The 24,488-nt window shown below is 39.0% G+C and overlaps 1 protein-coding gene across 7 annotated transcripts in view; it reads left to right on the top strand.

Annotated features, from left to right (window-relative positions):
- dtnbb (dystrobrevin, beta b) overlaps window positions 1-24,488 on the top strand; it is a 47,216-nt gene that overhangs the window by 5,511 nt on the left and 17,217 nt on the right. For 3 of the 7 annotated variants that reach the window (XM_084742548.1, XM_084742545.1, XM_084742547.1), the window contains exons 3-11: window positions 1,079-1,146; window positions 1,397-1,477; window positions 1,588-1,801; window positions 6,367-6,452; window positions 6,795-6,949; window positions 7,062-7,167; window positions 8,313-8,479; window positions 13,216-13,340; window positions 21,682-21,756. In XM_084742548.1, the coding sequence (XP_084598674.1) occupies window positions 1,080-1,146; window positions 1,397-1,477; window positions 1,588-1,801; window positions 6,367-6,452; window positions 6,795-6,949; window positions 7,062-7,167; window positions 8,313-8,479; window positions 13,216-13,340; window positions 21,682-21,756 (1,076 nt within the window). In that variant the 5' untranslated portion in view covers window position 1,079. Of the gene's footprint in view, window positions 1-1,067; window positions 1,147-1,396; window positions 1,478-1,587; window positions 1,802-6,366; window positions 6,453-6,794; window positions 6,950-7,061; window positions 7,168-8,312; window positions 8,480-13,215; window positions 13,341-21,681; window positions 21,757-24,488 lie in introns of those variants that run through there. The other 4 variants (XM_084742550.1, XM_084742549.1, XM_084742546.1 and 1 more) reach the window with 3 other exon arrangements.

The raw sequence follows: 24,488 nt of genomic DNA, 5'->3' as shown, positions 1-24,488 counted from the left end.
TAAGTGTATTAGGGGTGCAATTAACGATTATTTTCATTGTTGATTAATCTATTGATTTCTTTCTCAATTAATTCATTAGTTGTTCAGTCTATAAAATGTCAGAAAATGATGAAAAATGTTGATCAGTGCTTCCAAAAGCCCAAGATGATGTCCTCAAATGTCTTGTTTTGTCCACAACCCAGAGATATTCAGTTTACTGTCATTTAGGGGTAAAGCAGAAAACTAGAAATGAGAAAATATTGTATTTTAAGAAGCTGGAATCAGAGAATTTGGACTTTTTTCTTAAAAAATAATACTCAAACTGATTAATCCATTATCAGAATAGTTTGTCAGTTAAATATTTTAGTAATTGATTAATAATTGACTAATTGTTGCAGCTCTGAAGCATATTTCCCAAAGTGTTTAACTACTGCTTTGAATAAAGGTTTTTTCTTTTACGTTTTCTTTGTGGCCATTAGTACGTATATTGATAGTGTCTTTCCACAACACTGATGTTTAACTGTGCCAAGATAGTTATCCCACATCTCTAATATTTTTAGCAATTTAAACAGTGAATAAACTGGAAGAAACTGAAAGGTTGGCCTAATAATCAGACTGTATTGTCAGAGTCTTTCAAATCAATGAAAATTTTGGTGTACCACTAAGAAAAACTGTTGATTTCATCCCTAATTCTGTGTTCACTCTCAGTTAAAAGCCTGCCAAAGACTTGTAATCTGTATATTAACTGCAGAGCTGGAGTGATGACTAATACTGTCCTTGATGTACAGAGTAAATAATAAAGGTGAGAGAACATACTGTATCATTACGGTTTACCAGCAGCTCTCATGTACGCACCACATGATCGAAAAAAACTGCAAAATAAAGCACAAAAAAGACCAAATCCTCCATGTTTCAAAGATTTACCTAATCATTTGCTCCCCATGAAAATTCTAAGTCGTAATCTGAAACACTTTCTTCAGTTGCACTGAAAATATTTGTATAAATCATCCTCACTTGCAGGGTATGTGCTTGATTTTGGACATTGAAAAGAGCTGCGAGTTGCATATATGAACATGCTCTGCTGTTTGATGTGCCACAGAATGATCGAGGAAGGCAGCAAACGAGGCAAGGCCATGGTGGAGAAGAGACAGCTCTTCATGGAAATGAGTGAGTGGAGTCGACTGAGAGAAATCTCTTTTCACTATTCACAGTCCGCAGCAGCATCATGCAGTTCTTTGACTGGCTCCAAGTTGTGCAGGAGATACATGGAGCCTCACACGTACAGTACAATTCCTCCCACACATTCAGTGATAGTGTTTAAATGTACCCTCGGTACGCCTGATTGTGTTTGGAAATGATTTTATTTCATTAATCTGTTTTTTTTGTAGACTTTCTATATGCTTTTTTTCCCTTGCAGGAGCTCAAAACTTCGATGTAATCAGACTGTCGACGTACAGGACTGCCTGCAAACTCCGGTTTGTGCAGAAGAGATGCAACCGTAAGAGATTTTTCTCTCTCTTCAGCTGTGTAACCAATAGAAACCTTTGTTCCAACATGAATACAGACTTAATTGATCACAATCTGTCTGTTTGCCCCCCCCCCTCACAGTTCATCTGGTGGATGTCTGGAACATGATCGAAGCCTTTCGTGACAACGGGCTCAACACATTGGACCACAACGCGGAGATCAATGTGTCGCGGCTGGAGACTATCCTGTCTTCCATTTACTACCAGCTCAACAAGCGGCTGCCCACCACCCACCAGATCAATGTGGAGCAGTCCATCGGGCTGCTGCTCAACTTCATGGTGGCCACCTACGACAGGTACGGGAGAGGAGGAGTCTGCAATCTGTAGGCTGTCGTCTTTGGAGTCGCTGTCTCTGTTGTTTGGGTTGTGTCGCTGCATAGCCATATCAAAAGAAGCTTAAAGGGACAGTTCATCCAAAGATTGAAATTTAGTGATTATCTACTCTCATGCCGATTGAAGGTCAGATTTATTTTCTTCATAAAACACTGCTGGAGTTCACGGGAATTTCCCAAACAATATACAATAATTGAATGGTGACCAGTTTTCAAATGGAAAAAACAACATAAAATGCCTCCATCCTGCTTGTTTGATGTAATCCAAGTCTCTAAAGCCCTGACATGCCAAGCTCACTTGAAAGACATCATCTACACCACATTTTTTGCCTAAATCTTCACTAGATTCTTAGCTTGGAGCCACGTTCTTATGCACGTGCACAATGTCTGAACCGGCATGTCACGGCTATGGAGGCATTTTGAGTTTTTTTTTTTGTTTTTGGTTCTTTTTTCCGTTTGAAAACTGATCACCATTCTGTGATGTGGACTAAAAAACTAAACCAGACCTTGAATCAGCATGAGGGTGAATAGATAATGACAGATTTTTCATTTTTGGCTGAGCTGTCCCTTTAATGACGTGTTCCAAAAAACATAAACACGTTTTAGAGCCGTGGTTTCCAGCGTTTTTACCTTGTGACCCATAAAAACAGAGCTGAGTCGCTATGGACAAGAGCAACCCATCTGCCTTTTTGAGTGAAAACAACCTCTCTAATTTGACTGGCGACTGGCTGCTTTTCACAGTGCTTGTTTTCACCCAAAATTCTCAAGACAAAGACCTGATATGTGGCTGCTCCATATGCATATCCATACATGTGTTTTTTGAATATTTAGAGACCTGAACAGGTAAAATATTTAGTATTTCACAAGGGAAAAACAAAGAATAAGGTAAAATCTGACAAAAACATATTTTGTTTAGGTGAAATGTTTTTTTTTCCCATCCTGTGAATCATCTCATCTCATTTCTATCTCAGACAGATCTCGCAACCCCCCAGTGAAAACACTACACAAAAGCCTTAAATGTTGAGCAGTTGCTTGTGGTTGCTTTATACTAATAAAGCCACTTATAACTTAAAAAAATGCAGACAGTTAACATAAGTTACAGGTGGTGTTTGAACTTTTAAAACTAATCCTACCAAGTCTGAAAAAAAGTCCTGTTAATAGTCGAATGATTCAAGGTTGAGTCCCTCTCGTGACCTATCAAAATAAAAGTGATACTCTTTATGACAGAAAGGAGAAAGTCTCGAGAATGTAGATTTTTCATGTATTATGTATTGAGTAAACTGTTCCATCACCCTCTCTGCAAGCTTTAATTAACTTGAGCAGTTCAAGGAAATTTCTTTGAAATCATTTGACAAAAATCTTCAAGTAATTTATTAAGCAAAAATGCTGAAACTAAAAAGCTTCCTAACCTTTTTATCTTGTGACCCATAAAAAGAAAGACGTGCCTGTGTTTTTTAAGAATATTTAGAGGCCTGAAGGGGAAAAATATTCTAGTATTTCGCAAGGGAAAAGCAAAAATTAAAGGGATAGTTCGGGCTATTTGAAGTGGGGTTGTATGAGGCACTGATCCACAGTCTGTGTATTATCGACAGTAGATGGCGATCGGCACGACCCAGTTTGGAGAAGCAGGAGGAGCGCCGGTGTAGGAAGTTAAGCAATGTACTGCTGTACATAAGTAAGTCACCTAAAAAAAATCTATATCAGTTTAAGCGTGCAGTCAGCCTTTTTCCGCTGGGTAACCACTGTTCTATAAACCAAATATCGCTCCCTCCAAAGCCACCAATCTCCTTTGACAAAAGCAGTAATTTTACCTTGCAGAACACAGGAGTTGCTGGTCTACTGCTGCCTCAATCGGTTAGTTCATTTGTGTTGTTGTGTGACTTCGGTGAATCCAAACTAAGACTTTAAAACACCAAAGTCGCACAATAACACAAAAAACTAACCATTCTAGGTAGCGTCAGACTAGCAACCCCTGTGTTCTTCATCGTAAAACTGTTGTTTTTGCTAAAGGAGTCTGGTGGCTTTGGACAGAGTGATATTTGGCTTGTATATCAAGGTATATCAAGCTTTCCCGTCGGAATAGGCTGTCTCATGGCAAGATAAAGCTGCAAAAATATTCTAAATATAGCAAACACTAAAATTATATAGATTTTTTTAGGTCAGCTGTTTTTTAGGTGGCTAGAATAAAAGTTTTGCAGCAGACCCCGTCTGCAGCAGTATTTCTCTTAGCCCATAGTCCAAACTGGCACCACCGTCTACTGTAAGTAATACACCGACTATGGATAAGAACCTCATACAGCCCTACTTAAAATAATCCTACTATCCCTTTAAGATGTAATTTTAGACTTGCGTTAGGCATTTTTCACTATTTTCAGATATTTTAGACACTGAATAAAATAACAGTCCCAGAACATTATCTGTTTCTGCTAAATTTATTACTTAATTACATAATTCTTTCTTTCCAGAACACTAATGAACTTGGAAACATGAAAATTATTAGGAGATTAAATAACAGACCTATAAATAAAACATTTAATTTCCCAACACAGATGTCTAAATGCTGTTTTAAAACCCTCTCCACACTGCCAGGAATGAAATTCTGGTGAAAGGATCCTTTATTTAATACAGCGTCTGCAAATACTGGAATCGGCCAAAACAATACTGTCCATGTGTCCCCCAAATTCATAAAAAAAAATGCAGGACATGACCTTATTGTCCTCAAAAGCCCAAACAAATGATCCAGCCAGGTTTAAGGTCTTAGAAATAAGCCAATAAGCTGGAACAAACACGGAGCCGCCTGTTTTCTCCATCATGCAGCAGATGTAAAAAAAAGTCTGTGTCAGCTGAAGTATCCCTGGTGATGCTTTACTGTCTCTCCATCCTCTTAATGTCTGCTCTGTGCTCAAGGCCTTGGACACTGTGTATCCTGGAGTGCGGAGGTTTATTATTGACCGTAAAGCTCTCTCTCATTATTGTACCTTGTGTGCTCAAATTGATTGGCTGCTTGCCCTGTCCATTCATTGACCCATTCAATTGCTTTACTTTTATCTGTGAGGCCATTCTGGTCCCGCTCCATTATTATTCATGCTGTCGTATCTCTGGGAAACTTCGTGGAAATGACTGTCTGCGATCACAGGAAGCAGTTTCGCTATCTGTCCCTGAGGTCCAAACTGAATTAGGCAGAGGAGCTTTCATGTACTCTGTTACCTCTGCTGCTCGGAAGTCAGAGCTAAATGAATCTGAAATGAAAGAGCCGGTCTCTCTTGGCAAGTTAAAAAGATTTTAAGGGGTCTTGAGGCAGCCTGATAATGACCTGGATATACTGTATTAATCTGTGATTTAAGGCTCAGTTCATGATTTTTGACATTTTAAACTCTAATGGATGCAACATCAAAAATGCACTGAGATGTTTCACATGTAGTTTGCATTGCTGTATGTTTTTTCCTTTATATTTTCATCTCAAATTCAGAAATCTCAGATTAAATAAAGACTCTACAACATAGAATAAAATAATGTACATTCTATCTGTCCTTTTCAACCTAACTTTTAATTTGAATTGTCAGAAACTTCATACAGTATATCTGTGCAAACCTTACATAACGTTTAAAGGTCCAGTGTGCAGGATTTACAGGGATCTGTTGTTACAATATATAAAAATATTGAATATTCAGTACATTTTCATCAGTTTATAGGCACCTGAAAATAACAATTGTTGGGTTTTTGTTACCTTCAAAGGAGCTCTTCATGTCAACAGAGGGCACAGCACAATAAAGAGATATATGTAGACACCAACATCAGCACCATTTTGGTCCAGTCAAGACTGGACCAAAATGCATACAAACAAATGGAGGAGCTGCGTTTTCTTCTTGATAAAAAGCATTATTATAATGTTTATGTTTTTCCAACCGAATACCATTGGTCATTTTTATATTCAAGGGTTCATGAGGCCAAATTTGGTGATTTTGAATTTGATTATTTCTGATAAGTGCTCCATTATGGGTTGAGAAAAATACTGCTGCTTCTTAAGCTATAAATTTGACCTAAAATAAAAAAAAAAGCTAAAAATTAAAAACCCTCAAACATTAGCTGGAAAATACAGCTGAAGTCAGGGCTGTTTTTCTGACACTTTGCTGTAGATTAACAGTGTATAAAATAGTTAAAATTAGCTCGACTTTAAACATCTACAGCAGTAAAATGCAACATACAAAATTCATGCAGCAATAATATTAATACAAAACATCAGATATAATAAGAAAATACTCACAGGGATCATTTACTGTGCAATGAGTACTTGTGCTTTTGATATCTGTATCTGTGTTTTGCTTATAATACTTGTAATGGACTGTTTCTACAGCATGTTATTAGTACTTTTACTTAAATAAAGAATCCAAGCACTTTTTCCACTATTGGTGTATTGAAAAGGACAAAGGTGCATTTTACTTCTTATGAATTCAAGCCTAAAATGAAGCTATTTCTTCTTATTCCTCTTTCTTCTGCTGAAGAAATGTTACCTTTTTCTCCTCTCGCAGTGAAAGCCATGGGAAGCTGACAGTTTTCTCAATGAAATCCATGCTTGCAACAATGTGTGGAGGGAAAATTGTGGACAAACTACGCTGTGAGTACATTTCTCTGCACATTACACAAGCCATATCAGAAGATATATGTATGAATGAGCTGCATTTTTAAATTATCCTATTAATTTGTACCTGAATTGCTGAAACATGCCAGCATTACCTTGGACAGCGACTGCCTTCATGTAGTTGCACAAGTTAAACACACGGGGGCACTGTTGGCACATGTATGCTGAATTAATTTGCTTTAACTGTGCATATTTTACCTCTGTGCTGTTTATACAGACTGTGGATCAATAATAATACACATTCACAGAAATGTCAGAAGCCTGTTCTGCCTTCCGTTTTTGCTAAGAATAACAAGTCTGACATTTGTCCTCTCTCAGATATTTTCTCACAGATCTCTGACTCGAGTGGAGTCATGATGTTTGCGAAGTTTGATCAGTTTCTCCGGGAGGTGCTGAAGCTCCCCACAGCCGTGTTCGAGGGTCCTTCTTTTGGTTACACAGAGCACTCAGTGCGGACGTGCTTCCCTCAGCAGGTATGAGTCGGATGTCTGAACACCCCATCGTCTTTTTCCTCCTCTTCTTCTATTATATCTTTAACCATTTACACGTCTTGTTTAATACACGCATGTGTGTGTTTGTATCCAGAAGAAGATCATGTTGAACACGTTTTTGGATGTGTTGATGGCAGATCCTCCCCCTCAATGCCTCGTATGGCTACCGCTCATGCACCGACTTGCTAATGTTGAAAATGGTGAGATATAGACTCCACTCAATTATTTATATTCATACTGTACATCCACACAAATAGGATTAACACACTAATAGGATTATAGACTGGTGTGAGGTTGATCTTTTGTATATTTATTTTCCCAACAAGAATTAAAATAGCAAGGGCCACAGGACACAGCTTTCACATAACATAACATAGTCATATGTAACACCACATGCTGGAGACTAGTTGGCATGCAACCAGGGAGTTTAAATAGATAGTTTAAAAAGTCATGCATAGGTTGTCAAAGCAGCGGAAGTACAAATGAGGACTTCGCCAAAATGACTGTGTGAAAGAAAAAATTATCAATGACCATTCTAGGATTACTGTATGAAAAATATTCTAATAATATTCATATTTACAGAAGTTATAGTGTTACAACATCCAGTTTGAAAGGGGTAATTTATCATTTTACAGGGTTGTGGGTGAAGAAGTATTCTGATCCTTTACATAAGAAAAAGTATCAGTACAACAATACATTCAAATCCTACTGAAAAATACAAATGTATTATCAGGTAACTGTACTTAAAGTATCAAAAGTAAAATTGCTGCACTAAAATCTCAGTGTCAGTCTTACATTATGAGATTAGCACTGATGCATTAATCTGTAAATTGTATTTCATTGTTGTAGCTGGTAAAAGTGGAGTTAATGTAGTTTATTTACTTCAGATACAGTTTGGTTGTTTCATCCAGTGGTGTCCAACCTAGGGATCAGGTCCCAACTGAGGGTCGCCAGACAAACGTGAGCGGTTGTGAGATGAGACCAAGGAAGAAATAATGGATCATTTTACCTCATTAGGACTCGAACTGTTATTTAAATGAAATCGTGTGGGATGTTTAAAGGGATACTTCACCCAAAAATGAAAATTCAGTCATCATCATTAGGTGTAGGGCTGTATCTAAGTAATTTTAACAAGATATATAAACTTATTTTAATAAAAAACACATATGGGAGATAATTGATTACTTCTCACTGAGCAGCAGTGGCTGTGAGGGTACATGAGACAAAAAAATGTTGTAAACTGCCACCTTAAAGCTGTCTGTGTAGAGAGGTTTTTGTCAGCGACTCTGTAAATAAAGATGTCTGACAGAAAATCCTCTCTCTGTTATTGTTTCTCACCGCTCAGTCTTCCATCCGGTGGAATGTTCATATTGCCGGAGCGAGAGCATGATGGGTTTCCGGTACCGGTGCCAACAGTGCCATGGCTACCAGCTCTGTCAGAGCTGCTTCTGGCGTGGCCATGCCAATGGTCCCCATAGCAACCAGCACCAGATGAAGGAGCACTCATCTTGGGTAAGGCAGAGCCCTGATGATCACTCACAATTTTACATCGTGTTCTTCCCTTTTCTAAACAATCCAAAAAGTCAATATCTCTGTCGGAGTGTGGAATGATTGTAGAGCAAAGCAGACCATTCAGCCGTCTCCATACATTTCCTGTCCTCTCAGAGATGTCCAGCAGGGATTATAAGGGGTTTCACTTCATTTTGGAAAATTAAACTGTATTGATTGAATTTGTTGTGTCGCCGCGTTTCCCCAAAGCTCGGTCACTCTGTCATAAATCGAAACAAGGGAAGTCACAGGAGCTGGTTCCCAAATCCAATTCCCATCCCACACAGAAAAGAATGAGCGTTCATGAAGCCTCAGGACTGAATGACATGCTCGATTACATGTCTGTAAAATGAAAAAAAAAACATTTATGAGATTCATCACGAAGGTTAGGTGGATGAATCTGTTCTGGATGTTCTCCTAGCTCCGTGACAAATTGGTATAAATTGTAAATGTCTATGAAACACATCTGTGACATTGTTCACCACATTTAATTTGGTTTCCAGCACTCGAAACCACCTGTTTGGCACTTGGCAGCGTTTTTCTGCCACTATTCTGATTAGCTGGCTGTGTTACTGGCCATTTCCCTCGCTGTGACAGAAAAAAAAAATGCAGCTGCTCATACAGGGTCATTGCTGTGTCTTCTACTGAGCATACTATACGAATTTTCTTTGCACTATAGAGGCAAGGCAAAGCAAATTTATTTATATAGCACCATTCAGACACACGGCAATTCAAGGTGCTTAACAAGAGCAACAAAAACATTAAAATAAAACAGTAAAAGAACATTAAAATTGCATTTGAGATCATAAAAATAAAAGCTAAAAGCAAGCTAATAAATGCTTGAAACATATCAGAAATTGCATTAAATAGGATAAAACCAAAAAAATATTAAGACAAAAGCTACAGATTATCTTAACAAGAAGTTATGTATCTACTTCACTGGAAAGCTGCAGTAAACAGGAATGTTTTAAGTCGTGATTTAAATGAGATGACAGTTTCAGCCGACCTCAGGTGTCTCAGGAAGTTTGTTCCACAGGTGGGGAGCATATAACCTAAAGGCAATTTCACTCCTTTAACACATTTTATTACAAGTAACCAACAACATAATCTCGGAAAGTCACACAGTAGGATGAACCAGAATCAACACCTCGTGGTTGTGCGTCTCTGCCGACCAGTCAAGTTCCAGTTAAACATCCATGTCTCTGTAATTTATGAAGTGACGACTTTGAAGGGTTTTAATAAAAGGCACTAAGTGTTTCATTTTCACTGCATTGACATGTGAGATGACAGCGAATAATTTCCACGCTGTCTTCACTCAGAGACTTTTTTTTTCACAGAGGAGTGCAGAGGGCTGACAGAGAGCTGAACATTCACATCACCGCATCATTTTGGCCCATTAGACGTTTGTGTGAAAATCCTGTCATAATTAGCATGTGAAATCTTGAGTTGTGGGCAAAAACATGTTTTGTGAGGTCACAGTGATCTTTCACCCCCGAAATCTAATCAGTTCACCCTCGATTCCAAGTGGATATTTGTGCCAGATGTAATGAAATTCCCTCCAGGTGTTATAATCTGAAGAATAACTGCTGGTTCAAATCTCTTACAGCATGTCTTAAAGGTCCAGTGTGTAATCATTGTTGTGTTTTCGTTATGTTAGAATGAGCAGTTTATATTGACAGAAGTTGCAGGTCCTGATGTTGAGCCTCCATGTTTCAACAATAGCCACACGAAATCCTACACACAGGTCCTTTAAGTATTTTGTCAGTAAAATTTTACCCTTTTTTTTAATACCACATTATTATTAACTTTAAAAAGTTTTTAGTTTTCATAAATAGTTGTTTGTAAAACCTTTAAAAGTCTACTTTCTATGAATATTTTATTTATGTGTTGTTTTTCCCAAATGATGGCGCATGCTACACTGATCATCCTCCCTAAAGGAACTGCTATTCCATTTTACCTAAAATGAATTCATTAGTTTGTGTTTTAGTTTGTGTTTCACTGGAGTGTTAAATGAGAAAACTTCTGTCAGAGACTTTACTACCCTGGAATGAAATTCTGGAGAGTTTGGTCCTTTTTTTGCATGACAATGGTCAGATTTGACAGATTAGACAGCGAAATTGGTAATCAGACTATAATATATTTACAGTATAAACATTTACAGTATCATCATCAAAAAAAAGAACTTATCAATAAAGGTATGTTATAGTTATGCCACATAACATAATTCCTGGTTAAAATGATTTAAATGATGTCTGGGAAACTTTGGGAAAAGTTGTTTTTTATGCAAATTTAATGTGTATGTTGTTCTTGTTTATGTGCAGTATTTTAATCTTTGTACAACAAATTCTGTAATCACTCAATATATACAAACACAACAAATTTTATGTACTCAGTGTGTTCTGAATGAGAAAAAAAACATCTTGGGGAGCTGTTTGAAGGGAAAGTTTAGAAAATTGTCTAACTATGATCCTGCCAAAAAGGCCTTTTTTTAGTTTAGACATTTTATGAGGAAAAAAAAGGGCAAACCTCACAAATTACAACAGATATTTTACAAATATGTGTGACTCATAAAAGTCTTCTCTGGGCCCTTTTCCACTAAATTAGCTCTGGTTTTTGAACCCGTTCTGGAGTCTTGATGCTATCTAACCAACCCTTGTTTCCACCAGGTTTGAGTTGAACCCTTGTAATACCAGATGCTCATCAACAGAGGGCGCTGCACAATTCACAACAACCTGTAGAATATGACACGCAGACTTTAGTTCCCAAGGAAAACCTGCTATTTTTCTTTTAATCACTATATCAGTATACTTGTACACAATGCAAGGCTGCATAAATTAGCACTAATCCATACATGCACTGATTAACATAAATTTAAAACAAAATTATTTAAATAACACTTAAATTAACACTTTCATATTACTTTCAAAATATTTGTGACTGCCACATTGGTTCCAATCTATATAAATGTTAGTGTTAATGAACATGAACTTAAAAATAACACTTTTTTAAAAAACTTATATTGCAAAGATATTGTAAGAAAATGTGCTCCCCAGGTCATTCTGACACACTATGTATTTAAGGGCCAATAATTTCCTTTTGCACATTAAGTTCATTGCATCCAACTCCATGTCTCATGTAAAACATAGGTTCTTAGTGATTGTGGACGGCACCGAACCCTTTGTGTGGACAAGGAGAAGACATGCATAAATCATTTGTTTAACATAGGTGGCAATGGGAAATTATGGCATTTCAGTATTTTTCAATACTGGATTTGTCAAGGGGGGATATTTCATGCCACAGTTGGTGGGGAAATATGGACATAAACATATTAAAAGCTGTTAGTCTCTTGTCTGAGGTGTGTGAAGGGAGACAGACAGACGCTGTGCTGCTGCCAGAGGAGTGCTGACTAAGATTACAGCATGTGTGGGAATAAATTACAAAATAATATAAAATAATAATGTTTTCCACTTTCCCCCTGGTGGTCTGAATGAAACTGGATTTGTTGCAAATTGATTAATTCATATATTCATTCTTTATTATTGTTGCAGTAAAAATAGACCCACTGCAGGAAGGTAGTGGAACAAAACAATCTGAGGCACAATGAGGGAAATCTTTCAGAACTTAAAAACAAATTGTCTTGCATCTGTAATTGCCACTGGTGCTTTGTTACAAAACTGAATCTCACTAACTAGAGCTGTGGCGATTAATAGATTATTAATCAATTATTAAATTAATTGCCAACTATTTGGATAATAGATTAATTGGTTTGAGTTTTTTTAATAGAAAAAAGAGCAAAATCTCTCATTCCACCTCTTAAATGTGAATAAGTTTGGGTTGTGAACAAAACAACACATTATAGATGTCCAAACAAAAAATTGGTCCAAACATATTGAGCATACAGACATATGTCCACATGTTTGGACATTTTTTTCAAGTGACAAGATTAATCGATTCATTTTTTGAGCAATTTTTCAATAAAAAATATAAAAATTCTCTGATTTCAGCTTCTTAAATGAAATACTTTCTGGTTTCTTTACTCCTCTCTGACAGAAAACTGAATATCTTTGTGCTGTGGACAAAACAACCCATTTTGAGGACATCATCTTGGATTTTGTGAAATACTGGTCAACATTTTTCACCATTTTCTGACATTTTATTGACAAAACAACTTAATAGATTAATCGAGAAACTAATCAACAGATTAATCAATGATGAAAGTAATCCTTAGGTGCAGCCCTAAATGTATTTAAATAAAAAAAAAAAATCAAAATTATTGGTAATGGCAATTCAGTTATGCTTGGATATTGATTTGGACATGTCCCTACTGTCTCTACCCAATTCAACCCCCCTGTATAAATGACATGATTAGACTAGAACAGTTGAAAGAGTTCATGTTGCAGTTTGCGTGAGGTTAATGTCTGTACTAGTTGTCCACATGAACACAGACTCTTTGCATCGTGGTTATGGGACTGTTGTTCAGCCATCAAACCTGCCTGTGAAGTAGCAGCTACAAACACTCACCGAATCTGCACAAACTACTGCTGATCCACACTTTTGACACAGTAAACAAACAGTTGACCCAGTTATGTAAATTACATCTGAAGCAGCCTAAAACTGTTTCTATTATTCCGACACGATGACAGCCGTGGATGCAACACACAAGGTGACGGATACTTTGTTTTTTCCTGCCCTCCTCACAGAAGTCTCCGGCCAAAAAGCTGAGCCACGCCATCAGTAAATCTCTCGGCTGCGTCCCCATCGGAGAGCCGCCACATCCTGTGTTCCCCGAGCAGGCCGAGCGACCACAGGAACTCACCCATACTGTGTAAGTGGCATTCCCGAAGCATTTGTCACCACTGTTTGTGTCATTAATGAGGGACACCCAGCTGATTTGTTGATTAACAGCACAGTGAGGCCCAGCATGCTCATGATCTATAGTCTGTTCTTGTCATGTAACTGCCTCCATCTTTCCATTTCGCCGTCAGCACATGACTGATTGGGTGCCATCTCTCTAAGACGTCAGGCCCGTGATTATTTGCTAACGTGGAAATGGTGATATAGTGCGCAGGTTGAGCCGTTAACAGCACAGTCGTCCTCATCAGTCTGTTGGCAATGAAACGAGGACGATGGTATAAATCTCACGCTTGCAGGCTGCTTTGAGGCTCCTGGAAATCATTACAGGAAATGCATTATATTCTACTGCTGTCTTAAACTCTGCACACTCATTTACATTACAGTTGAAAAATTGTACGATTTCCATAATCAATTCCACCACCGAGATACATCCAGAGCGGTCCACGTCGCTAAGGTCACTTCATATTTTTCTCATCGTTGCTACGCCGAAACTGTTCTGGCCTCCGCCAAGACAAAATCTAATAATGTTTCGGATTAAAAAAAGTGATTTATGATTTTTGCTTGTTCATGGCATTAATAGGATCACAGGAAATCTCTCAACTTTCTCATTCGAGCTGTCAACATTTCTCATGGCACATTTCATAACAAAATCCTGCTTCATATTCCAGTCACGGCCGTAAACCTAAGCTGTCTGTATGTGCTTTTGCTGCTGGCAAGTGTCAGTGAGTAATTGATAGGGAGCTCCATCGCGGGGGGAGAAACTAGCTCAGTGAATGCCAAGAAAAATAGACACAACGTAAATACATCAACACGATTCCCTGTTTTACTGCCTGATAGATACCATCATCTCTGAATCAGTTCTCCAGCCTCTGCCCGCTGGCAAGGAGGATTTTTTTCTGCATTGTGCCCAAACTTATGCATTGAAGATGAAGTTTACATTTGCATAAATTTACAATTCATCACCAACATGGAGAATCAACTGTCGACCTGGATGTGTTCCTCCAGCTGAGAGATGAGGCGATTGGATTAGCCCGGGCGGGCGGTATAGGCTGTGTAGCATGAAATTACATCACACAAGTAGATTAATATTGATTAAAATAAAATTTGTGGCTAAACTGCTTTGGATTATGTCTCTCCGGTGCCCCCAGCAAGCAGTAATCCGTGTCAATTTTTTTTTTTTTAATGATGTTAACAAATTCAGATGATGGACGCCCCGGGAACATTGAGTTCTGGCCAGTTACGTGTCTTGGTTATGTTGATTTTTGTGGCACAAAGGCTTTTTTATTGCAACTATTTTCCTCAGAATTATTTTTCCTTGAACTGACAGGTCCTGCCTGAGTACTATTAAGTGTAAAGAGAGATTTATTTACAGTGGTGGAAAGTGATTAAGTGCATATACTGAAATACTGTGTGTGAAGTACCTGAGGTGAGTATTTCCATTTTGTGCTGCTTTATACTTCAGCTCTTCTACATCTCAGAGGGAAATATTGTACTTTTTATTCCACTGCATTCAGATGTACAATAGTTACTGGTTACTCGACTGTTTACTTATGATTTTACATTAAAGTGATAGCTCAGACTTTATGAAGTGTGGTTGTATGAGGTAGTTATCCATTGTCTGTGTTACCTTCAGTAGATGGAGGTCAGCAGGCTTCCAGTTTGGAGAAGCTGCGGGGGTACCAGTGTAGGAAGCTAAGCCATGTACTGCTGTGGACAGGATCAGCAACAAAATGTATTTTAGCTACCTAAAAAAGGCTCACCTAAATATTAGTTTAAATGTACTCTATATTTAAAATATTTTTACTGCTTTACTTGCCATCAAACAGCCTTTTCTGATATAAAACCACAGGTATATAAACCAAAAATCGCTCTCTCAAAACCAACCAAACTTCATTCACAAAATCAGTAATTTAACCTCACAGAACACAGGAGCTGCCTCGATCTGTCAGTCTGTTTGTGTTACTGTGCAACTTCTGTGTTTTTAAAGGTTAGCTCGAATTCAGTGAAGTCACACAGTGACACAAACAAGCTAACTGATCGAGGCAGCAGTAGATCAGCAACTCCCGTGTTCTGCGAGGTAAAATTACTGCTTCTGACAAAGGAGTCCAGTGGCTTTTGAGAGAAAGATGATTGCCTTCTATTACAATGGCTTCTTATCAGAAAAGGCCGTCTGACAACGAGGTAAAGCAGTGAAAATATTCTAAATATAACGCACACTTTGATATTTTAGTGAGCTTTTTTAGGTGGCTAAAATACGTTTTGCTGCTGACTCTGTCCACAGCAGAACATTTATATATTTAGCTTCTGGTACTCCTGCTGCTTCTCCAAACTGGAGGCTGTTGTCATCTATTGACCATGCATAATTACCTCATACAACCCCACTTCAAAAATCCAAACTTTCCTTTTAAAAATGTATGATAAGTTTATAAAATACAATGTATTATTAAAGATTAAATCAGTGATTCTTGTCTCGTGGCCACTTACACGACAGCAGTTACTAGTCTGGACATAAGCATTTCTTCTTCAAACTTTTCAGGTAGTTTCATTCAGATTAACTCTTAGAAGCCCAGATATATCACAAAAAGCAAAGATTAGAGAAAAAGTGAATATTTGTGTTTGTAGAATTGTTTTTCCTCTTAATTCTCTCATTAATGATCTCTGACTTTTAGGAAAGAGCTCAACTGTTAGTTTGGAAACTTTGGGACTAAACTTTATATTAAGTTTGGTAACTTAAATTAATCTATTGTAATTATTATTATTATTTTTAAGATTTTCTATTATTCTGTTTTCCCAATAGTGTTCCCTACAGTATGTATTCAAATCCAAGTATTCGAGTTGGTACAGTTAAGTGTGAGTTTCCATTTGAAAAAACAAATAAAGAACACAGATGGAATACCTCTTTTAATATAAAGCTATTAAAACTTGCTCCTTGACCAGTAACAACAGTAAAATGCTGCTTACACATTGATGCAATAGTGCTATTACTTCTGAAACCTCACATAAGTTTTGCTGATACTATTTATGCTTTTGAATGCCGATCTTCTGCTTATAAAGCAGTAGATTTTAGATTGTTGTACTGGTACTTTTACTTGAGCAAAAGGTCTAAATCCTTATTTCACTACTGATTATTTCAAACACGTAGTAATATGGGTGACAAATTACAGGAAGAACTAAAGTACCTTAGTTAACTTAAGACATGGTCCACTGCGATTCTCAGGAACATCTTCACTGCTTCCTTGTCATAAATTCTCCAAAGTCTCTGAACTCTGCTGGATGGATGAACAGCGTTCTTCCAAAAGATATTTCCTCGTTTGGTGTTTTGATGATGATGATGATGATGACGAGATTTGTTGGCTGTGAAGGCCATGGCTTATGATTTACATCTTGTCCATCCTCGTGAAATCGTTAGATGACCGCGTTTGTCTTGAATGCATTCACCTGTCTGTATCTCTGTGAGATCTCTGAAGTGGAAGTTTTTGAATAGAAATTCTAGGAACTTCTTGTCTTTATGTTCTCTTTTAAGACTTTAATGGACAAAGTGCATTCTCATGCTCTTGCAGATGGCATTTCAAGGTTGGTGGCACTATGAGCGTGTGTGTTCACTGACTTTTAGGATAATGGATGTGACTGTTGACCCCTGAGACTTGTTTGTATGTCTCTCCGTCTCTATTGTTATGTTTGACGCTGGGAAGGTATTTACCAGAAGTCCTCGTCTTTGACGACAGAGAAATGTCTATTTATGGTTCCAGAAGCTTTTATGTTTTTTTTATATTTTTGTATGGTGATAATGTAGCTCCTCTCATCAACCGTGCCATGAAAAGATGTTTTCTAAACCTGACAACCATTCAAACTATGTATTCATCAGTGACTGCTATTCTCAATTTGGTGCAGACTTAATGCTTCCAAATTTAACTGTGCATGTCGTCAAGCTGCAGAACATATTTTATTGGCAAATCATGTCCAAAGAAAAGGAAATGAGTCTATTTTGGAAACACACAGATTGTTTTTTCATTATTTTTGATCATGACTCATTTGAGATTGTAATGTTTGATGAATGAGATACCACTCTGTCTGTCTGTCATATCTGTCTGCTAAATATATAACTGAGAAGCTCAGCAGACTCTCATGTCTGTCTGTTCAACATGAAGCTCCAGCCAGGAGACAGTTATAGCTTATAATGTCATGAAACAAGGGGAAACTTCTGAATGAAGAAATCATTTGTTATCGTTGCACAACAAAGGGTTAGAAATCGTAGGTCTTCCTGCTAAAATACAACATACATTCATCAAATTCGTCCTGCTGGAGTCTTACGTGTTGCATCCTGTCACCTCGGAGTAGCCCGTTAAGTGCAACACCTTGATCTGCGATGTTAGGGTGTCTGTAGGATGTGGCACAACAGTCTCTGATTTTCTGTTTCTTTGCCCATTTTGTCTGGTTAATTTTGCTGACTGGACATTAGCCAGGAGCAGCCTTAAGTCCCAGCTGTAGCATAGTTTTTATCCGCTCACCTCCTCTACTCCTGGGGTGGTCAGCAGCAGTGCGTCAGCGGGTGGTCAGCAGCCGATCTTACTGCATCTTTGAAAGATGTCGCGTGCATTGTTGATCCTTTCAGTGTCCACTTTAATCCAAACCCCACGCCTCCTTCGCCATTTGAGGAACTGCAGTTTTTGACAGATTTTTCAGTGCGAGCAATTTCAGCTTGGGTTTAAACACACCTTTCAGCGGTGCTGACGTGGATTTTATTGCCTTCAGACAGGGCCAGGCTAGCTGTTTCCCACTGTTTCCAGTATTTATGCTAAGCTAAGCTAACTGTCTGCTGGCTGTGGCTTCGTATTTAATGAGAGTGATATCGATCATCTCATTTATCTTTTGGCAAAAAAAAAGCAATGAGCATAATTCTCCCAAAATTGAACTAACTATTTCTTTAAATCCAAGATACTAATTGTAAATGTCCTGGACTCTTTGTGGCCAGGAGCATTAATGAAGAGCTGGCACTAATGGAATAATTCCCACTTGTTAACGGTCAATTTCAGAGAAATTATGGGTGAATACAGTAATTTTCCGCCGACCATTCCCATGTCGATTTCCCTGCTGGCTACAGAACTCTTCCCTCAAACTGGATCTCTCAGATAATTAGTCACAGGAAAACTGCCAAGCCTCCAATTTAATTCTACATTGACTTCATTTTATTGATGATACATAACAGAGAGAGAAATGTGCTGCTGGTTTTCTAAATGTAGTGCCGCTAGTTGCCAATCCTGATGAATGTTGTCTGTGAAGAGGTGTTATTTAATGTTGTGTGAGCCACGAGACATCCATCAGCGTGGTCTCTCAGGTGTGTGTGCGTGTGTGCGAGGCTGACGAAGCGCCTGTGAGTGAGTAATAATGGCAGAATCAGGGTAGAGCGTCAGGTTTGATCAAAACTCCCAAATCGAACGGACATGAGTCTCCCAGTTGCCCAGCCCCTCACACCGTCTTCAGACAAAGTGTAGCTATTCTGATACTGTTTTGAAATATTTACTGGCATCTGAAAGCAAAGACTAACAGCGAGCTGAGCTGTGAATTTTTCCCTCCACTCAAACTGTCAGCGAGATTCTTGGGGATTTGTGTTTTTGGAGGGGAGTTATAGGGTTGGGATGCACCGTCTGTCTCGGGAACTTTAAATCTACGATACGGCTTCTTACCTTCAGTCTTAGCTGCCGCTTCCTCCAAAACAGTTTAAGCACCGAAAGAGTCGAAAATAGGCACCTTAGCGTACTTTGCATTAATGTGGAACACACGCTACTGCGTCAAATTCTCAGTGCCATGTTTAATATTTAGCAACCAATTTTCCACTCTCTATATAATCCCCAGAAATCCCTTGACATTTTCAAAATGCCTCCCTCTGTTTTACATCTTTTTTTATTCCCCGGGTCAATGCAAATTCCATCAATGTCATTAAAAATGGAGAGAACAGGCATGTAATTCACTTTTCTGTGCGCATCAGATCCATTGGGCTTTTATGGCCGAGGTACTGACAGGCCTCCCGGGGAAATGGGAGCACCTTTGCCAGCGGGGAGAGGATGCTTCATGTTATTATTTTTAGCCTGACTGAGGGCGATTGAAGGCAGCCATGCATCCGTCGTTGTCAGAAATAAGGTGAATGTGTGTGTGTGAAGCTCCGGCACACTTAATTTTCCCTGTACCCCTGCCAACTGCCAAGTACAAGGAAAGGGTGGTACATTGTCATTCAGTGCACGCAGGTAGCACGAGGCTTAGCGCATTGCAGACTTTGATCTTTTAGTGCCTAAATGTTGTGTCACTTCACTCCCGTTTGACCTCTGAAGCAGCGGCCGGATGGCTGGACCGTGCATCCTTAATCAGCATCTCTTCAGTCAGTCGGTGAGCCTCGGGGCTGCAGATGTGAATGAGTTAGGCCCCTTAAAATTTTGGAAAATAAAACTACTGTCAAGCTTTTAGGTAAGCGAGGAAGCTCCTATTTTATTGCACCCTACTGTTCTCCACAGGAGTTGGTGTACTCAAAAAGGACTGATTATTTATAGAAGAATAGCTGTGAAGAGCTTTGACTTATGTAACTCACTGAAGGTACGAGGAAAATATGTAAATGCAATTGCAGTATAGAGTATACAGGCCAGTTTGTTGCACAGTTTTCTCCTGAAGGGATGCGAGTAGCTTTTTTTAGGCGTATTTTGAGCAAATGGCATTTCCCTAATTTCCAGTGTGTATTCATGTGTTCGAGAGAGGTGAAAAGACAGAGTCAGAGCCGAGAGCTTCAGAGAGAGACAGAGAGAGGAGAAGAGAGGAGAGAGGGAGAAATCTATGTCGTCATAAAGTCACGTGACCCGCCGAGTTTCCTTGGAGACAGCAGCAGTGTAGTACATTGAGATGCTCGCCTGCTCAGTTGAGGGCAGATTAGGCATCTGGCAACAGCAGCAGCACTTGGATGTATTTTGCCAGCCAGACAGGTGCTTTCTCTCCCCACAGAGGTAAGTGTGAAGCCTCCTCTTCTGTCTGTCTGGAGCTCTTCACCTCTTCGGGCTGGATTATTATTGCGATGTAACGAGCGTTAAATGGGAGCTAAACATTTGTACTTGGAGTATTTGTGCTCACAGTTTGCAGCATGTGCAGGACTGAGTAGTGGCAGCTGATTTTTCCTTTTCCTGTTATGGCTTGCAACATAAGAATTAGCTGGATTGTGTCTGTGTAAAAAACTAAAAATTAGGACTGATGAATTACTCATGCACTTGTCCATGCTTTTTCTTTTCTAACTGTCTGTCCTGAGGGGAATTCAGATGTGTGATCTGATAAATAATTGCAGTTGTTGCATCTTTGAAAAGAACACGAGCAACCCCACGAGCATCCACATCAATGCAGGGAATATGTAACTTAACACCGCAAATTACTTGAATGCAAGTAGCAAAGCAAAATTGATGGTCTTATTTCTGTTTTTGTTTTGAGCAGCACAATAATTCACAGAAAAGAAGACTTGTGTTTGCTGTTGAGGCACTTTGTGACAGAAAAAAGCTCTCAGTGCCTCGTGCTGATAAGAGTATTCTGCACAATGTGGATATAAATAGTTTGATTTTGGGCAAAAATGCTGAACGGACAAATAAGCATAATAGGACACAATGCTGTTCAGTGCTTTTTGCCTTTTATGTGATAATGAGTGCTTTAAATAAAACAGTCAGTTACAATAGAATCAACTACAGAGAGATACTATGAGGTGGGACTACTATACAGAGGTGTGGAAATCATGTCGTGAGCGGCTGCTACTTGCAAGGTGTGAAGCCGAGATCACCTGAGATGTGCAGGAGTGATGTTCTGATCCGTTAACGAGACTCTGTGGTCCGGGGTGTTTGGGCTCCGATGAGCTTCAGCCGCCAGATGGACCCCATCGCTTTGTTTACTCTCACAAATTACCTCCCACAATGTCACCTCTCCTAGTTTTTCACAGACTTCCAGTTTAATTAGATTCCTTGTCTGCTGTTGTTGCTCTTGCTCATGTTAATTAGGTTTAAGCTAATTGTCCCCAAAACATTTAAATTCCCCGGAAAAGTCAATTATTTCGCTACAATATCAAGTTAAGTCGGGTACAACATGTTGTATTTTGTGCAGCACATTTAGTAGTTCATAATGATCCCCCTCTGCCTCCCCTCTTGCCCTCTTTTGTACAGTTGGATTAAATTGCAGTCAGGATCGCTGATTCATGATTACTAATAAAATGCAAATGCCCTCTGCTCCTCCATCCCCTGGTGACAAGCACCACAGGCCTCTGCAGCGTAGCATTAAAGACCTCTAATCTTGTCTTTTAGTCAGCCGAAACCAGTGGCCAACAACATGAACGACACAATGCTCATGTCCTCCGGGGCACCCACTCCCACCAAAAGGTAAGCAACCCCCCAGGCATACTGCACAATGTATGTTTAAAGATATTATTCTGATGAATCCACATGAATTAGCTTCACTTTTGTGATAATTCCTTCTAATGTATTCTTTTAATGTCACTTTGAGTTACACACAGCTAAAAATAAGCTCTTTTAATCACTCCGTGCTCAGAATAGGTGACAGATTCTCTCTCATCAGTGGAAATAACAACAAGAATGGCGCCGCAAATCTGACTACAGATGTAATTTGTTGCCTCACACTTGACACACATTTCTGCATCTGAGCAGCATGCCCTTGTGAGTGTATTTCTAGAGGAAAATTTGTGATGCTGGCACGGCCGGCACACCCGCAGTTTGGAGAGGCCGAGAGGAGAACAAGCATGGAAGCAAAGCAATGTAATGCTGTGGACAGCGTCGGCAACAAAAGGTGTTTAAGCCACCTGAAAAAGGTCCACCTAAAAAAATGTACATCAGTAAAATTGTAGGCTATATTTAGAATATTTTCACCGTTTTACTAGTTTTTTCATGGGAAACTGCCGTTATATAAGCCAAATATTGCTCTTCCCAAACCAACCATAAGCAAAATCAGTCATTTTATCTTGTAAAATACCCGAGTTGCTGGTCTACTGCTGCCTCGACTGGTTAGTTTGATTGTGTTATCATGTGACTTCGTTTTTTTGCAAGGTTAAGATTCACTGAAGTCACACAATGACACAAACTAACCAATCGAGGGAGCAGAAGTCCATCATCTCCCAAGTTTTGTGAGGTAAAATTACTGTTTTTGCCAAAGGAGTGAGGTTGGTTTGAAGAGAGTGATATTTAGCTTATATAATGACGGTTTCTCGTCAGAAATGGCTGTCTAATCGCAAGATAAAGCAATTAAATATTCTAAATATCACACAAATTTACACTGATACTGATGTTTTTAGGTAGACCTTTTTTTAGGTGGCTAAAATACATTTTTCTGCTGACCCTGTCCACGGCAGCACATTGCTTAGCTTCTGTGCAGGTACCCCGCAGGCATATGTCTTTTTGAAGATACCGTTCTGATGTTTCCACATGAATTAGCTTCACTTCTATGATTATTCCCTTTAATGTATTCTTTAAATGTCACTTTAACTTACACACATGCAAAATAAGCTCTTTTAATCACGTCGTGCTCAGAATAGGTGACAGATTCTCTCTCATCAGTGGAAATAATAACAAGAATGGCGCAGCAAATCAGACTACAGATGTTATTTGTTCCCTCGCACTTGACACACATTTTTTGCATCTGAGCAGCATGCCCTTGTGAGTGTATTTTTAGAGGAAAATTTGTTACGCTGTCATGAAGAATATGTGAGCACTCCTACTTAAAGGGTTGATTTGACAAATAGATTATGATAGAATTGGAGCTTTATCATGTAAGCAGAGAGCAGGCGAGAGGCCTCATGAAAGCAGCCTAATTGTCCTCACATTTCAGCCTCTCTCTCAGTTAAAGGCCACCTCTATTAGTATTTACTCTCAGTGGTAATGAACCATTGTGGTTATGAATTCGATAATGGAAAGCACTCTGAGGCAGCTGTAATGTATTTGCACTCTGTCCTGCAGGTCTGTGCTGGGTGCGTTTTCCCTTTGTGTCTCTCTATCGCGTCTTTCCGGCAATTTGTGTTTATGCAAGATGGGACTGCTCAGGGACTCAGGACATCCCACGGCACATTAGGAGGGAAGAGACGTCACTGTCTGGCGTACAGAAAGTACAGGGGTGTGCATGCCTCCCCGATTAAGATCAGGTGTTTGATTGAAATCCAGACAAAGACTTTGGTGGAGGATCCTAGAGAAGCTTGAATAAGGTCTGTGGCAGGTGGAAGGTTTTTTTTTTCCAGGGTTATCGTACAGTACTACACCAAGGACCCCAACAGCTGAAGGGCAGCATGCACACTGCAAAAAATGCCCAGCAAGACCGAAGCTCAAAGGGATACTTTGGTTTGTTTAATGTGGTGTTGTATGAGGCACTTTTTGATACACGCCTCCAGTTTGGAGAAGCAGAAAACGGCACCAGCACGGAAGCTAAGCAATGAACTACTGTGGACAGAGTCAGCAGCAAAACATATTTTCACATATTTTATGTGTGCGCTATATTTATATTTATGTGTGCCTTTTCCGACGGGAAACCACCAGTATATAAACCAAATTTCACACTATCCAAACCAACCAAAGTCCATAGGTGAAATCAGTAATTTTACATTGCAGAACACAGGAGATGTTGCCTTGATCGGTTGGTTTGTTTGTGTTATTGTGTGATTTCGGTGTGTTGAAAAGATAGTTCGGATTCACTGAAGTCACACAATAACACAAACAGCTAATTGATGGAGGCAGCAGTAAACCATCCTCTCCCACGTTCTTCAAGATAAAATTACTGATTTTATCAGTGGAGTTTGGTCAGTTTGGAGAGAGTGATATTTGTCTTATGTAATGGCAGTTTCCTGTGAGAAAAGGCAGTTTGACAGCAAGTAAATTGGTGAGAATATCCCCAATATGCTGTAGAAGGGTAATACACTGACTACTGATGAGTACCTCATACAGCCCCTCTTCAAATAATCTAAACTATCCCTTCAAAATGTGTGGGGTTGTTTTAATAATAAAAATCTGCCAATATCCTGTAAATTCTTTTCTCTCTCAAGTGTAATTATCTAACCTCGCTGAAAGATTTCCTATCTGTGTTTAGGAAAATGAGACGCTAACAATCAATACTA

Source organism: Lutjanus erythropterus, chromosome 18, assembly GCF_056507025.1.
Source record: "Lutjanus erythropterus isolate fLutEry1 chromosome 18, fLutEry1.hap2, whole genome shotgun sequence".
In the NCBI taxonomy this organism is placed as follows: Eukaryota; Metazoa; Chordata; class Actinopteri; order Lutjaniformes; family Lutjanidae; genus Lutjanus; species Lutjanus erythropterus.
The sequence above is the reverse complement of the archived record's forward strand: the minus strand, read 5'-3'. Positions and strand labels throughout refer to the sequence as shown.